The sequence below is a fragment of the Anolis carolinensis genome, chromosome 1, assembly GCF_035594765.1.
Source record: "Anolis carolinensis isolate JA03-04 chromosome 1, rAnoCar3.1.pri, whole genome shotgun sequence".
Classification (NCBI taxonomy): domain Eukaryota; kingdom Metazoa; phylum Chordata; class Lepidosauria; order Squamata; family Dactyloidae; genus Anolis; species Anolis carolinensis.
The window spans coordinates 130986664-131004408 of NC_085841.1; the positions used below are offsets into that span (position 1 = coordinate 130986664).

At 40.8% G+C, this 17745-nt stretch overlaps 1 protein-coding gene across 19 annotated transcripts in view; it reads left to right on the forward strand.

Annotated features, from left to right (window-relative positions):
• The window catches only part of dst (dystonin), a 448648-nt gene that overhangs the window by 133728 nt on the left and 297175 nt on the right, over nt 1-17745 (forward strand). For all 19 annotated transcript variants that reach the window (XM_062982326.1, XM_062982385.1, XM_062982334.1 and 16 more), the window contains one exon: nt 5984-6045. In XM_062982326.1, the coding sequence (XP_062838396.1) occupies nt 5984-6045 (62 nt within the window). The remainder of the gene's footprint in view (nt 1-5983; nt 6046-17745) is intronic.

Genomic DNA, 17745 nt, shown 5'->3' on the forward strand with positions numbered 1-17745 from the left:
TTCAGTGGACTGGTGAAGCAGATGGAGTGTGGTTTCAAATTGATAAGGAAGGCTGGATCTTTCCAGTTGTCTGTCATGGAAAAGCTATAGGAACAGTCTTTCTTTGTACATTGAAACAGAACAAACAGAACAAATGGCTTCTGTGTTGAAATCATGCGGCAGAATAACATTCAAGAACATTCATAAATACGATGGACAGGATATACATTTAGTGCAGTTGTATGCAGGACAACTAAGCTAGACATCAACTCTATCCCAGTTTAGAAACTGAAAGTGCACTGTATCCCTTTAAAGCAGGGATGGGGGCAAATGGCATTGCAGATGTTGTGGGAACACCACAACCCCTTGACAATCAATGATATCTGGAGAATCCATGATCCCCATCCTTCTTTTAAGTCTCTGATATGGAAGGCAAGAAGGCTGTTGTGCAGTGGCAGGTGATGGCTTCCATGTCATTAGAGTAGTGAATCTGCTCTGAGATTTAATCCAGATTTTAAAAGGGCTATCCAAGATGCTGAACCTAATTTAGAGAAAGGTTTCAGCACCTCTGATAGTTCTGTTGAAGTTTGGATTCACTCCTTTACTCACATGGGATCATCTTCTAGCCCCTGCTGCCACCATAGCCGGCACTTGGGGAAAGAAGAACACTGCTCCCCTTCATTAGATAGCCTGAGAACTACTGGACTAGGTTGAACCTTAGGTGGGCTCTTTCTTCATCCCAACCATCATTAAACGTTCTTAAGGTGGGCTATCACCTCTTGTCACCTTGCATGCCATACCATATCACTTTACCTCCCTTCTCTCCAGTATGTAGAGGGCTAGTGCACACATCAGCTAGCAGAGAAAACATGCCCTCAAAATATCTTTGTGGGGAGGTGACTCCCTGGCTCCTGGCATTTGCCAAGTAAGCACTTTTAGCGTTGGTGGCAATTGACTTTGTTTCATGTGTTGAGGTTGGGCTGCCATTTCATATGGTTCAATATATTTAAATAGTAAGAAGAAATAGCTGTGGTTTCTGTTACTCTATTTAGTTTGCTTACTTCACATGAAGATTTATAATCCTGTGCACACTTTTTATGTTGCTACTTAGAACAGCTGTTGTTCAACGTATTTGGTATGGCAGAGTACCGTAAATGGTGGCCTGGTTGCTTCGTTTGAAGATGGATTTTTTCCCTGTTTAAGCCAGTGTTATAGATTTGGGACATACCAAGTGCATTACTATCTCATTGGCTTCATTCAGAAATTTGCATAGGAATGAAGACAAACCTTGGGCCCATGCACTTTTTCTTTCCCTTCCTCCTTCCAAAATACATGAGATTTGCAACTTCTATGATAGTTAGAGGTGAAATATTTTCTAACACACCAAGCAGTGGTTTGCATCCATGGTTTGTGCAGTTTATGTAGATGTAGGAGCAGAAAAGTGTTCTGTGGACAAAATGCATCCAGTAGCTTCATACATCCTGTGGCCCCTTTAGACTTCGCAAATTGTTCTTTTTTTATAGCCAAAGAGTAAAAAAAAACAACAAAAAAAACTAAACTGCTCTCCTGGCAAGCTCTTGAGAAGTGCCTTTCAAATAGGTTGCAGCTCCTCCTTGGACCTTTTAACATAAAAAAACAAGCCATTCTTCAGAACCAGAAGTGATTTTCAGACACATTTTGGCACTTCACACTGAAAATTGGCCCCAGACCAATCATAGTTACACATCCCAGTTTGTAAAAAAAATATAATTAAAGGGTTCCAGAAAAATTGAAAACTGGTTTACTGTCAACTGTGATGGAAAGGTTCTAATTTGCTCTGCTAATTGATAGAAGAAAGCCGCATTTGACTCCATGATTCCCAACCACACAGTGAAAATTGAACTTTTTTTTTTGGTGAATCAGTTTCAGTTTATCATATTTCATATAAAGTGTTGCTGGTTTGTGCATCTCAAGCTACCTAATTATGAAAGGCCAGCATTTTTCTCCCAATGTGCCAGGGACTGGTATCATATTTCTATACATTGTCTGCGATTGTTTCTTTCTTTTCTTCCCAGAAACTTGCAAGGGACTGCATTTCTCACTTATAGTCTGATCTGTTTCTGCTTCGGGTGGTGTCCCACTTTCTTGTTGTGCGCCTGACATTTGGTGACCCTAGGGCAAATCAGGATTTTCTTGACAGGATTTGTTTAGAGGGGATTTCACTTTGCTTTCCTCTGAATCTGAGAGAATGTGACTTTTCCAAGGTGATCCAGTAGATTTCCATGGCTAAGCAGGGATTTGAACTCTGTTTTCCATGTCATAGTCCAAGGCTCAGACCATCACACCATGCTGTCTCTGAGATATCTCACTTGCTGCATGTTTAAACCTACACTAAAAGGGCTTGCGTGAAGCTCTGTAATGCTCACTAGATCTTCCAATTACAGTGTTACGGGCTCATTAAAAACAATATCAGAACTGGCAAAGTGTGAAATGGGCATTTCTCTCCCAACGGGGGGAAAAAAATCAGTATTAGTACATCTGAACAAATCTTGTCAAAAGGAAAAGCCCCTTTAATAGGTTCACCTTAGGATCTCTATAAGTCAGAAATGTGTTGAGAGCAAACAACAACAGCAATGGCAACAATTATGCTGAGTGCAGCCCCAAAAGCTCAGTTTTGAAAAGTACACAGTTTGAAATGCTGTGTTACATTATGGAGTGCTTCTGTTGTGAAATATCAAATACAGAGCCATTATCTGCTATGCTGCAGCGGGCTGGCAAGTGCTAATGTTTGTTTTAAAGAGGGAGTTCCTACAGTTTTCTTTTCTACCAGAAGGCACCATTCTTTCTCAACAACACAAATATTCTGTTTCCTATACATACACTTTGTAATGCGAGATCGAAGAGTTTATGAAACTCACGAGTGCACTCTGTCTGTGCTCCAGAATGATGGGGCAGCTCTTTAGACACAAGCAAGAATGGAATACAAAACTATTGGAACTAATGTGCTGCATGGGTTAGTACAAAAATGTCAGTATTATGGTTATCATTTCATTTTGTATTTTCATTGCTTTGGAAAAGTTTCATAATTTGTCTTTGGGCTGTGTTTACAAGCATGTCATTGTCCTTTGGAGCTTTTTTTCAGTATAGTGAAGCAGTTGTACTTTTATTTTATTTTATGTTCTACACATGCATACAATATTATATAAGGTGCAGGGAGAGGCAGAGAGACTGCCTGATTACTTAGAATGGGAATGTTGCATTTTGCCTTGACATGTGTAGGACTGCCCCATAAAACAGTCTTCTTTCTGAACTTTTCTCTTTGCTTCTGATTGTTCTGGAATGTGCTGTGCTCTGTCAAACTTACATGTTTACCTCTTGGTTTGATGTGTTTACATCTGACTTTACTCCGTTTTACTGCTTGCCATTGAAGGAGACTATGCTAAACATTAAACCACAAGTTAGCTTCCACGTCCCAGTGTACTTCTAGAGTAAGGATACAGTATTCCCTCACTACTTCGCGGTTCACTTTTCGTGGATTAGCTGTTTCACGGTTTTTCAATAAACTCTAAAAGACTATTATAAATCATAAAAAATTACAATTTACAGCCTAAGGAAGGGAGGAAGGAGAAGCCGAAGGGAGCGAAAAGGAGCCCAAGCGGCAGCAGGAGGAGAAGGAGGCGATTTATCAACACACGATTGGGTGATAAAGACTTAAAAGAGTGTATAACTACTAAAATAATGTATAAATATTAAAATAAATATAGTGTCTCTACTTCGCGGATTTTCACTTATTGCAGGTGGTCCTGGAACCTAACCCCAGCGATAAGTGAGGAAACACTGTATTCTAAAACATGAGTTTCAGTCTTTTTGTCTCCTATTTATACTTTATGATAATGGTTTAGGTGAAAGTATTAGAGAATGGCTTGCTGGTTTATGTATGTTAAGGAAGATGGAAAGAAAACTTATTGCTTTCCACTCCCCAGTCATTTGTGACTCTTTTTGGAGGACTGGTTCCCTCTTGAACTATGTGGGATGGATCTTTGAATGCTATGAGGCAGAGGAGGAGGAATTTGGAAGCTTTCCTTCTGTACAATCCTTTACCCTAGGATGGAATACTAGTTTGGGTAATTTTTCCTCTCAAAGCAGTCCCACCATAATTTAGGATCTTTGAACATGTAAATGAATTGAAGGCTCCAGAGAGAGAGTTGGAGTGACCACAGTGAGGAAAGGAACTCTGTGAACCTTTGTGAGTCTAAGGCTAAGTTTTATTAATGTGCCCTTTTTTATAAAAATGTCTTTATCAAACAGTGTCTTTACTTCTTTATAGCAACATTCTTAAATTTAATCCATTTTTGATAAGACACATATTGTAAAATTGTCAAGTTAGAATAAATAGCTTCATCTCAAAGTAAAGTTGCTTAATGTGTCGTTCTTTTGAAAAATATGTCGTTATCAAACAGTGCCTTTCCTTCTTCATAGCTGTCATGACAACACTCTTAAATATAACATGTTTTTAAAAGAGGAATATTATAAAACTGTCAAGTTAGAATAAATAGCTTATTCTCATAGTAGTAAGGGGGAATTTTAAAAGAATTTCTGGTGTTCTTAGGGAACATATTCCCTGTCCTGCTTCTGGCCAGTGAAATTTTGGTGTGTTAGAGAGGAAAGAGGAAGTCACAACAGAGTTCTTCAATAAGGCTTTTGTTTTTTGTTTAATTTTGGGAGGTGGGGTGGGGTGCGAAGATATTATTCAAAACGGTGGTGTAGCTTCTCCTTTTCATTCCATTTTTCATTATGTCAGAAGTAAATTGAGGCAAGTCGCTTCTGGTGTGAGAGAATCGGCTGTATTCAAAAAGGTTACCCAGGGGACGCCCAGATGTGTTACCATGCTGCGGGGGGCTTCTCTCATGTCCCTTTTCATTTCATGATCTGCAACAACAATGGTACTAAAAGAATCCATGTGTTTGCAGTCTAGGTGTCAAGGCCAACTTAGTGTAATTGTCAGGCACCAAGTAAAGCTTTGTTTTAGGGCTTGGGGAGATGTGAAGCTCTTTTTGAACTGCAACTCTCATAATCCCTAAGAATTGGCTATGATGGCTGTGAACTATGGGCATTGTGAGACAAAAACATCTAGAAGATCACAGTTCTAACGTCTGCCCTTGAGTATAGTATGTATATGATTGAGGAAGGAATGGCTATTCTTTGTTCTTTAGTTCCACGACTGGGTGAGTTTCAGTGATCTCCAATAATTATTTTGGTGTTGACACAAGGGAAATTTTGGCATATGTATGCTACCAGCATACATGCCAGCTAAAATGTGTCCTTGCTAGCAGAGTCTCCCCACCCCATATTTAGAGTTCATTTTCAACTAGTAAGATGACCAAGTGCAAGTTGACATTAGATATGATAGTTAAAACTTTGTTAATTTAACTAATGGATGCTTGAAATTACTTAAGACTACCTTTCTATGGCCTACTTTACTCTGGCATTTGGGCTGTCTCTGGACTGAAGGAGGTTTGACTAGAGAGTAAGCCAGTTCCTCTGTATCATTTCCCTTCTCTGTTCATTTTTTGCCTCTTCTCTTGGCAGATCTTAGCAAACAGAACAGTTCTGTGGACAGATTGCTTTTGTCAGCAGATCTATCAAATCAATTGGTAGAAGAAGAGTCTGTCCACAGAAAGGCATTTCTGCCAGCAGAAGAGGCTGGTCACTAATCCTAAGTACTCGCAGATGGCGCATCTTTTCATTAGGATTTCACAACCCACTAGCATATTTGGTTTTCATTTCCCCACTCCTTAACTTAACTGGCGTTCTAACAATTTCTCGCAACAGATGCAGATGAATTAATTATTATAAGCTTATGTGAACAACTGTTACAAGAAATTATTGCTAATTAATAATAATTATGTTTTCAGTCTTATTTTTTTCAAGTATTGTGAGACTCTTCAACACAGCGCTTCAAAATCTTCGTTGAGTGTTACTTTAAAAATATTTAAGGCTTTTCTTGTCTTGTTCTCTTTTTCAGATGAAAGGGACAAAGTACAAAAGAAAACATTCACAAAATGGATAAACCAGCACCTTATGAAGGTCAGTTCACAAACATCATATTCCTGCTCAATGCTGTCTTGAGAATTGTAAAGTCTGTTGCTGGTTTATGGGGATGCTGTGTTATAGAGTGAAGTTTGACACTCGGTTGAACCATTTTGACGTTTAAAAAAACCATGTAATGGGCAAGCATTCCCTATTCCTGCTGTAGTTAGAGTTCATCGCCATCTACATATTGAATGGGTATATTCTTCTGTGGGAACATGGAACAAAACCCAGTGGATACCAAGTGCCCCTTGTATTGCAGGATCCCTCACCTAGAATTATAGACTCATAGAATAGTAGAGTTGGAAGAGACCTCATGGGCCATCCAGTCCAACCCCCTGCCAAGAAGCAGGAAATCGCATTCAAAGCACCCCCGACAGATGGCCATCCAGCCTCTGCTTAAAAGCCTCCAAAGAAGGAGCCTCCACCACACTTCGGGGGAGAGAGTTCCACTGCCGAACAGCTCTCACAGTGAGGAAGTTCTTCCTGATGTTTCCTGTAGTTTGAAGCCATTGTTCCGCGTCCTAGTCTCCAGGGCAGGAGAAAACAAGCTTGCTCCCTCCTCCCTATGACTTCCCTTCACGTATTTGTTCATGGCTATCATGTCTCCTCTCAGCCTTCTCTTCTGCAAGCTAAACATGCCTAGTTCTTTAAGCCGCTCCTCATAGGGCTTATTCTCCAGAGCCTTGATCATTTTAGTTGCCCTCCTCTGGACACTTTCCAGCTTGTCAACATCTCCCTTCAATTGCGGTGCCCAGAACTGGACACAGTATTCTAGGTGTGGTCTGACCAAGGCAGAATAGAGGGGTAGCATGACTTCCCTGGATCTAGATGCTATACCCCTATTTATGCAGGCCAGAATCCCGTTGGCTTTTTTAGCAGCCGTATCACATTGTAGGCTCATATTTAACTTGTTGTCCACGAGGACTCCAAGATCTTTTTCACACATACTGCTGTCGAGCCAGGCGTCCCCCATTCTGTATCTGTATCAATCCTTCTGTTTAAGGAGATAGTAGCAGCTGAGCCATAGAAACAATAGAGGGAGAGCAAGGTCAATGAGACTGGCCCCTCTCTTATTCTACCATTATTCAACTTATGTGGAGTTCAACACATGGACAAAGCTATGAATGTATACCCTTTCTGATGTATCCTTACTGGAATGATACAGAAGCCATGCTTTATACATGCTAAAATTTATGAAGCTGATGAATGACTTAAGTCCAGTCTCAAGTGTATTTAGAGGCAAAATAGCTGATATAGCTTGTTCCCATGTCATTTTTCTTATGGTTTCACTACTAAGGCTGTGAAGATTAGAAATGTTGGGGACCATTTGTAAGACTGAATGTTTAATAAGTTGTTGGGATTTATTTTAACTGAAGGAAACAGGAATATTTCTATTTTCATGAATTGTGGCAGATTTTGGGAAAAGTGGAAGCTTGTTTAAAATTTTGATTTTGGCATCCTGATTTATAGAATAGTAGCTATTGAGTGGTGAGAGAAATGCCTTCTATTCATGTTCAGAAACAGAGGAACTATTGTTATGTACAAGAGTTGAAGCCCTGATACTATAAGGAAAATTCAGGAACTTTATGAGGGCTCACAAGGTTTCTCTTGGGGGCAAAGGGATGGAGGGCAAAGAGTGTTAACAGATCACAAGATGCATCTCCCTTATGGTTGGTACATGAAGCAGATCCTGTCCCTGTAGGAAAGAAGTCTATAGAGCTAACCTGTGCGGTCCGTAGCCCTCTAGATGTTTTGGACTTCAGCTTCCAGAATTGCTGTGCCTTTGACAAGCTAGCTAGGCCTCTGGGAGTTGGAGACCCAAACATCTCAAGGGCCACAGGTTGAGCAGGCTATCTGTAGCATAAGGCCTTCTCTATTCTGGCAGGAAGGAATCATATACAGAGAACAATGAGCAAAAAGGAAAAAGCTGAAACTTATATTCCCTGAATCTGCATGCACAATAGATATTTGTGAACTCAAGAGAGGAAAGAAGGGCTGGTGGCAATGGAGTGTTAATCTTATGCTAAACACTCCACCAGAATCGAAGGATTTACATGACTTTGAGTATGCATACTCCTTAATGCTTATAGTGAAACATTGCATATGCAGTGGCTATTTATCTTGCTCCATGCATCAGGGCTGCGATCCAGCAAGGCAATAGCTCACTACTGGGTTGTAGTGGATTCCCAGTAGTGTCTTGGCCATCACAGAGCTCTTGCCTGCATATGGGGATGAGTACTTATCCTCTGCGTGCAGGGTGGTTAGGTGAGAAGATGCAGTGAGGGGAAACTGCTCCCTGCTGTAGACTGCATCTACACTGTAGATTCCATTTAGTTTGACACTACTTCAACTGTCATGGCTCAATGCTATTAAATTCTGGGATCCTTATTGGCAGAGAGGACTATTTATTTTATTTATCATGTCAGAAGCGAACCGAGGGTACAAGTTGTAATGTATTTGCATACACAAAGTTGAAAAAAACTAGGCATTATACTAAATTTCTTTTGACCAGTAGCTGGCCACTTGGAGTGCCTCTGGTGTTGCTGTAAGAAGGTCCTCCATAGTGCACGTGGAAGGGCTCAGACTGCATTGTAATAGGTGGTCTGTGGTTTACTCTTCTCCACACTCGCATGCTGTGGATTTCACTTTGTAGCCCCATTTCTTAAGGTTGGCTCTGCATCTCGTGGTGCTAGAGCACAGTTTATTCAGCTCCTCCCAAGTCGCCCAGTCTTCTGTGTGCCCAGGAGGGAGTCTCTCATCTGGCATCAGCCACTGATTGAGATTTTGGGTTTTAGCCTGCCACTTTTGGACTCTCACTTGCTGTTCCTGCGAGAATTTCTTTAGATCTTAGAAAACTATTTCTTGAGTTAAATCGTTGGTGTGCTGGCTGATACCCAAACAGGGGGTGGGCCAGAGATGTCAATGCCTTGGTCCTTTCATTGCTGGCTGCTACTTCCTGGTGGATGTCAGGTGGTGCAATGCCAGCTAAACTGTATAATTTCTCCAGTGGTGTGGAGCGTAGACATCCTGTGATAATGTGGCATGTCTCATTAAGAGCCAGATCCCCTGTTTCAACATAGTGAGATGTATTCCACACTAAGCATGCATATTCAGCAGCAGAGTAACAAAGCAGAGAGAACTAAAGACCTTGTACAACTACAACTCCCATGATTCCCTAGCATTGAGCCATGGCAGTTAAAGTGGTGGCTAACTGCAGTAATTTTATAGTGTAGATGCACTGTAGGATTGGGGAAAAGTTAGAAAAATGCAGTCTAGCCAAGTTACTAGCACATGACCAAGTAGACGGGGAAGAAGATGGGAGGTAGAGAAGACAGTTCCGTGAATTACACATAAACACTAGTTTCTCCTTCTCTCCTGTGTGCTATGGCCTGCCTTGGCACCCTGGTTGCAAGAGTGGAGTTTGATGTTGGGTTAGAGTTCCAAAGTGAATTGTTTCTTTAGGATCTTGCCAGATCTTATGTGCTTAAGCTCACACGTGTATTGTGAGGCAAGATTGTTAGCCAAGTATTGGCTTTTTGTGCAAAATGATCCTTTCTGTGTTCCCACACCAGAATCCCTGTTTGTTAGATCTAAGTTCAAATAAAGTGGAATTAGAGAAATATGGTCCATGCCATTCTCTGTATGGTAGAGAAGAAAGAACAAACAACAATCCCATGGGTTGTATCCTCTTGCTCTAGTTACAGAGGCAACATGTGCTTTTTCTGCCTTAAAACCATCCATTCCTCTCTTCCTTCAGGACCTCCCCCCCCCCCCCCCCCCCGTCCCCGTCCCCGTCCCCGTCCCCCAGTCCTTCCTTACCATTTAACAGAGCTTTCCGGGTAATGCTTCAGTTAATATAACTTTCTTTATTCTCCATCTCTCCTTCTGATACTTCAGTGTTATGATACTTTAGTGCTGTGTTGGATAATATTTTATCCTCCGTGGTGACAATGTGGTTGTAGTAGTTTTAGCAATACAAGAGGTTTGAAAAACAGCAACACTGAGATCAATGGGAATAATAACTCATCTCAGCAAAAACAAGAAAGGTGTCTCAAGACACCCTGCCAAATCTATATATATAAAAGAGTGATGGCATCAGGGCAGTGGACAAAACAACAAAACTACAGGCCCCCCAACCTCGAAATTTGACAACACAACCCATCATCCACGCCTCTAGGTTGATACAACAAAAAGAAAAGAAAAATAAAGTCCTAATTAGAGGGAGAGCAATAATTGTTTTTATCCAATTGCTGCCAGTTTAGAGGGCTAATCTCTGCCCACTTGGTTGCCTAGCAACCAGCCAAGGGACAGCCAGGCTTCAGTTAGGGGACAGGCAGATTTAGGCCTCACTTAGGCTTCTTCCACAGATTATCTGATTTTAACTGGATTATATGGCAGTGTAGACTCAAGGCCCTTCTACACAGCTCTATAACCCATTTATAATCTTATATTATCTGCTTTGCACTGGATTATCTTGACTCCACACTACCATATAATCCACTTCAGTGTGCATTTTATCCAGCTGTGAAGAAGGGGCCTCAGATCATCCAGTTCTAAGCAGATAATAGAAGATTATCAATATACAGTAGAGTCTCACTTATCCAACATAAACAGGCCGGCAGGATAAGTGAATATGTTGGATAATAAGAAAGGATTCAGGAAAAGCCAATTAAACATCAAATTAGGTAATCGTTTTACAAATTAAGCACCAAAACATCATGTTATACAACAAATTTGACAGAAAAAGTAGTTCCATGCGCAGTAATGCTATGTAGTAATTACAGTAGAGTCTCACTTATCCAACACTCGCTTATCCAATGTTCTGGATTATCCAATGCATTTTTGTAGTCAATGTTTTCAATATATTGTGATATTTTGGTGCTAAATTCATAAATACAGTAATTACTACATAGCATTACTGTGTATTGAACTACTTTTTCTGCCAAATTTGTTGTCTAAGATGATATTTTGGTGCTTCATTTGTAAAATCATAACCTAATTTGATGTTTAATAGGCTTATTCTTAATGCCTCCTTATTATCCAACATATTCGCTTATCCAATATTCTGCCAGCCTGTTTATGTTGGATAAGTGAGACTCTACTGTACTGTATTTACAAATTTACCACTACAATATCACAATGAATTTAAAACACTGACTACAAAAACATTGATTATGAAAAGGCAGACTGCTTTGGATAATCCAGAACATTATATAAGTGAATGTTGGATAAGTGAGATTCTACTTTAATATGAAATAATTACTGGGATAGAATAATGCAGAACAATATAATCTCTAAAACCAGGACAGTAAATAAACAGGGGAATTCCACACAGGAAACAATCAGGGCCAGCTAACACCTCCCAACAAAGTATTCCCATCATCAAAGTCTGGCAAATCCTCTGTTTTCTCAGGGCCACAGACAGTAGACGCACATAAAATATTGCAAACAACACCACTCTGAAAACAAGGGAATTCCAGACAGGAAACAATCAGGGCCAGCTAACACCTCCCAACAAAGTATTCCCATCATCAAAGTCTGGCAAATCCTCTGTTTTCTCAGGGCCACAGACAGTAGACGCACATAAAATATCGCAAACAACACCACTCTGAAAACAAGGGAATTCCAGACAGGAAACAATCAGGGCCAGCTAACACCTCCCAACAAAAAATTCACTCAGGGAGGAAGCAACCAGGCTTTAAAGCTGCAAGGCCATTATATCCTAATCATTTTTCCTAATTGCAGCATTCATACTTGCCTCCAACAGACAAAAAAAACCAATCAGAAATATTGTATATTCACAACCTTTAGGAAATAATATCCCCTGATGGCGCAGCGTGTTAAAGCGCTGAGCTGCTGAACTTCTGGACTGAAAGGCTGCAGGTTTGAATTGGGGGAGCGGAGAGAGCCCCCACTGTTAGCCCCAGCTTCTGCCAACCCAGAAGTTCAAAAACATGCAAATGTGAGTGCATCAATAGGTACTGCTCTGGCGGGAAGGTAACGCCGCTCTATGCAGTCATCCCACATGACCTTGGAGGAGTCTATGGACAACGCTGGCTCTTCGGCTTAGAAATGGAGATGAGCACCAACACTCTGAGTCAGACATGACTGGACTTAATGTCAGGGGAAAACGTTTACCCTTTACCTTAACTACCACCAGTTCCTCAATACTTTATTTCCCATACCACCATATTTTGCCACAGCTAGTAAACTAAAAAATGCTACAAAATATTTTCAATTTTGTGAGTTTTGTGGAGAAATCTGTGATTAAAAAAATAGATGACATATTTTTTTCATCAAAAATCATGTCTTTCATGATATTTCATATGAATCGTTTTTCACAAAATGGTCCCAAATACTGAATTTTTTAAAGAAAAAATCTAAGCAAAATGTCTCATAATCTTGTCCATCAGGAAGGAAACTAGAAAGATATGTGTGAGAGAAAAAGAATCTGAGCTTTACATCTTTAATTGATAGGAGCATGGTTTTGACTTGGAGGAGTTTGGGATTGGATGTTTATTTGAAATCTGCTCTCCATTGATGCTCCAATCTGTGCCTATTTCTCCACTCTGTGCCATCTACTCTGCTTATATGTTTATATCAGTGAAACTCCATCATAGAATTGCATTTTAAGTATTCTTTGATCTTTAGATACATTCCCTACCACAATTCTATGGCATCTGGAGGTGAGATTATGCTCTTAGCCCTCTAGCAATGGGTTAGTGTACCAAGTGGAGAGTCGTATCAGATATATGTTCTTAATTAATTTTGCATATTTATTGGAAACCTTGGTGGCAGTCACATTAACAGTATTAAAGTAATCTGATCCCCCCTCACATTCATAACTTAGTAGGCTAATGTTGTTAATATATTAATTCATTCTCTTTGTTCTAGATTATTTGCAATTAAGTTTTGATTAGCATGAACTCTGATTAATATTTTATTATTTATCCTTGATCGTTATTAACACGTAAGATTATTTTGCCAGCTAAAATCAGCTAAAGGCATAAAATTAATTGATACATTATTCAACAAGCTGTTTCTTGTTATCTGTACAACATCACTATGTGCAAATTAAACTTTGGAAATGTATTGGTTTCTTTCCTAGCCCCAGTGTGAACAGTGTCACTAATCTCAAGAGAGTAGGTTATGTCTGCATGCATACAGAAAATGACATACTGAATTAAATATGTCATATGAATCGTCTTACTATTATGTTTATGTTTTGGAAAACTTGGGTTTTCCCTTGCCCAATAACAACAAAGATTGTAAAGGGGTGTATGCAAGATTTAAAGCTGATCAGCTCTCAGTCTCTGAATCAGAAACTGGTGAGGTAGCGTTATTTCTGACCCTTGTAACTTTTTCTGCATTTGAGAAGGATTTTAAAGATGGAGTGTAGCCATTGATACAAATGACTAAATAATCTAAGGCAGTAGTTCTCAACCTGTGTGTCCCCAGGTGTTTTGGCCTACAAGTCTTAGAAATCCCAGCCAGTTTACCAGCTGTTAGGATTTCTGGGAGTTGAAGGCCAAAACATCTGGAGACCCATAAGTTGAGAACCACTGATCTAAGGGTTAGATTCTTCACCCCACAGCAGTTTATGTTTTTGTGTCATTCTGTCAGATGACATGGATATGAAGATGTGTGACTGAAATTGTCATCAGACTCAGAGTTGAACTAGGCAAACATACCAAGTGTGTTCTAAGACTGGTATTATCCACCACTTCTCTTGATGCAGAAATATACACAAGCCGCCTTTCTCAAGCTTTTAACATTGGGGGAAGCCTTTAAATAATGTTCAGATTTTAAGGAACCTATACAGAAGAGCAGCTGGCTGAGAAACTCTGGACAAGAGAATAAGCCAGCCATACTTCATTCTGTTATCTAGACCACTGCTTCTTAAACTGTGAGTTCTGGCCCCAAACGGGGTCTTCTTAGCTCAACGTTGGAGTCACAAAAAATTTGGCAACAAAAAATGTTTTCTGAATGCTACCCAATTACAGAACTCTGTTAGCAACAATATGCAGTGTTTACAGTGGACTCATCAGAAAATGCTTCAGCTGTACTTCATAAAAAGAAAAATCAGCCTATTTAGCAAGCCTTGCAAATGCTGATTTATTATCAGTAAATGTTTGATTTTTATATCTATTTCATATACAGTAGAGTCTCACTTATTCAAGCTCAACGGGCCGGCAGAACCTTGGATAAACGAATATCCTGGATAATAAGGAGAAATTAAGGAAAAGCCTATTAAACATCAAATTAGGTTATGATTTTACAAATTAAGCACCAAAACATCATGTTATACAACAAATTTGACAGAAAAAGTAGTTCAATATGCAGTAATGTTATGTTGTAATTACTGTATTTACGAATTTAGCACCAAAATATCATGATACATTGAAAACATTGACTACAAAAATGCCTTGGATAATCCAGAACCTTGGATAAGCGAGTCTTGGATAAGTGAGACTCTACTGTACCTATATACTTGGGGTCACGTAAAAATTTATCAGGCCGAAAGGGGCTGTAAATGGAAAAGTTTAAGAAGCCCTGATCTAGACCATAAAGTGCTCCACTGCCTTTACCTATCTTGGGAAAACTTGCTTTATTTCCATTGAGATTTATGCATATCTAGTACTCAGATGGCTGTTGGAAGTTGAAAGAAACCAAAAAGGCCATACAGTCCAACCCCCTGCCATTCAAAACTACACAATCAAAGCAATAGATGGCCATCCACACTCTATTTAAAGCTCTCCAAAGAAGAACACTCTATTACACTTTGAGGCAGTGTGTTCCACTGTTGAACAGCACTGTCAGGAAGTTTTCCCTAACAAGTGGATTCTCTTTTCCTGTTGTCTGACTCCATTGTTTCTTGTTCTAGGGCACATCTACATGGACACTTTATCCTGAAAGGGAGTTGGGGGAGCAACTACATGATGTACAGAGCTGATTTGGGTTAACATGGGCAGGGGTGGTTCAACCAGTAGGCAAACTACATGGTTGCTGAAGGCGCCGTCCTGTAGAGGGCGCAGTTGAGGTGGAGACTCTGAAAGCATGTGTGCCATTCATAAACTCCCTCTCCTCTTTTTCCGAGCAGGCACTTGATGTGGACACCTCTTTTTGGGGGCTGAAAAATCCGCCCTCGGCTTATATTGGGATCAAGCCGGCAGCGGAGCCTGGAGGTGAGGCTCCGAAGCCAGCTGATCATGGAGGAAGAGGAGGGCAAGCCGCGGAGGCTGCACAGGGGCCCTCAGGCTAGTCTCCTATGCCGCGAAAGCCACTGTTCCTGCCAACCCTCCTCCTCCAGCTGGCTATTGAGAAGGAGAAGAAGAAGAGGGGAAACCGTGGCAGCAACCCATTCTCTGCTTCTTCTTTCTCCTCCTTCAGCTGGCCAGCAAGGAGGAAGAGAAGCAAGAAGAGAAGAAACGGGGCTGACGAGGCAGCTGGTGGATCGCAGGAGGGGGCGTCTCCTCCGTGCTTCCTTTCCCCTCCACCAGCTGCCTGAGGTTGCCTCCTCTTCCTTCCCCTCCTGCCCCCCAGAAGGGATACCTGGAAAGCAAAGAGGGGAATGGAAGTGCGGAGGAAACGCCCCCTTCCATGATCAACCAGCCACCTCTGCCTTTCTAATCCCCCCTCCTTTCCAGGTCTCTCTTCTGGGAACAGAGAGGAAGAGAAGGGAGCAGGGAGGAGGAGGAGGAGGAGGAGGAGGAGGAGGAGGAGGAGGAGGAGGAGGAGGAGGAGGAGGAGGAGGAGGAAGAGGAGGAGGTAGTCCCTTCCAAAGAGCTAAAGGAAGGACCCCCACCTGCAATTTCCCTCCCCAAGCTTTCCCCTTCCTCCCTTCCCACCTCAGTTTTTTCCCCACTTTCACACTTCCCCTTTCCCACCCCAGTCTTCCCTTTTTCTAGGTTCCCCCTTTCTATCCCAGTCTTTACTATCTCCATTCCCCAGCCCCTCTCTCTCCACTTTCCATCCCAGCCTTTCCCAGTTTCCAGCCCCCTTTCCCACCACAATTTTTTCTCCTTCCCCAGTTGCCCCCTTCCCTCTCCACTCTGTCCAACTTTTCCAGCTACCTTCTTCCCACCTAATTATTCTTCTTTTTCAAACATCCTTTCCCATTCCAAGTTTTTTGCATTTCCAGTCCTTCTTTCCCACCCCCTTCCCAAGTCAGCCTTTCCCATTTTTTCTTCTTTAAATACATACAGCACTTTCCCCAAAATGTATACTGTAGTTAAAATAATCTATGGTGATTATTGGATTATTATTGTGTTTGTTGTTGTTACATTTATTATTATTACATTTATTATTTTTCTCTATTATTATAATTGTATTCATTATTTTACTCATTAATATTGCATTTATTATCTTTCTCTATTATTATTATTATTATTATTATTATTATTATTATTATTATTATTATTGCATATAGTATTTTACTCTTTACTACAGACCTCTATGCAAAGACCCTCCCTGATTGACTTTGCAGCTGCAAGGCCATTGAATGCTAATCAAGGTGGCCAATTGCAACATTCCCACTTGCATCCAACAGACAAGACTTGCCTCATTTCCGACATTTACATTTGCCTCATTTACCACAGACCTCTATGCAAAGTTCCTCTCTGATTGATTTTGCAGCTACAAAGCCATTCAATGCTAATCAAAGTGACCAATTGCAACATTCCCACTTGCCTGCAGCAGACAAGACTTGCCTCATTTCTGACATTTCCACTTGCCTCATTTACTACAGACCTCTATTGAGAGATCCTCCCTGATTGACTTTCAATGCTAATCAAGGTGGCCAAATGGAACATTCCCACTAATTGACAGACTGTCTAAACAAGAATGGGATTGAGTTCTCTGTTATTAGCAAACCCAAAGTCTGAAAAATCTTCTGAAGAGACAGCATAACTAGGAAACCTTTGTGTAGTACTTGTAGACCAAACATAACAATAAAAACCTAAAATTGTTGCTAAGTTTAATAAAAATATTTGCATTCTAAAATGCAAGTTACTTTGTGTTAATTCTGTGTAATGTAACTATATGAACATAATGTTGTAAATAAACTTCTGATTTGTAAGTTAACTCTTAGCTATTCTATTCAACTCTACCTTCTACCTTTTATTTTTCAGTGATTGGTTTGGGCGCGGGGGGGGGGGGGGAATACTGTTCGCTTACACTTGAAAAATACACGGGCCAAGTCCACTTAACACAGCCTTGAACTATATTAACAAAAGGTGCGTGTTGATCCAGAGTTTCCCTGAGAACCCAAAGCAAATTGTGACTAGGACACGGAACAATGGCATCAAACTACAGGAAAGGAGATTCCACCTGAACATCAGGAAGAACTTCCTCACTGTGAGAGCTGTTCGACAGTGGAACTCTTTCCCCGGGGCCGTGGTGGAGGCTCCTTCCTTGGAGGCTTTTAAGCAGAGGCTGGATGGCCATCTGTCGGGGGTGCTTTGAATGTGATTTCCTGCTTCTTAGCAGGGGGTTGGACTAGATGGCCCATGTGGTCTCTTCCAACTCTACTATTCTATGATTCTATGATTCTACTTCAAGCCCATGTAAACAGTTGAGCTAGTTCTTAGACTGAATTGTGTCAACTATTTACACAGCCATTCTGTATTCCTAGGCTTGGGTGGCCCAAGGATATGAATGATACGTAATTGCCCTCTTGTACTCTTTGTAGCAGCA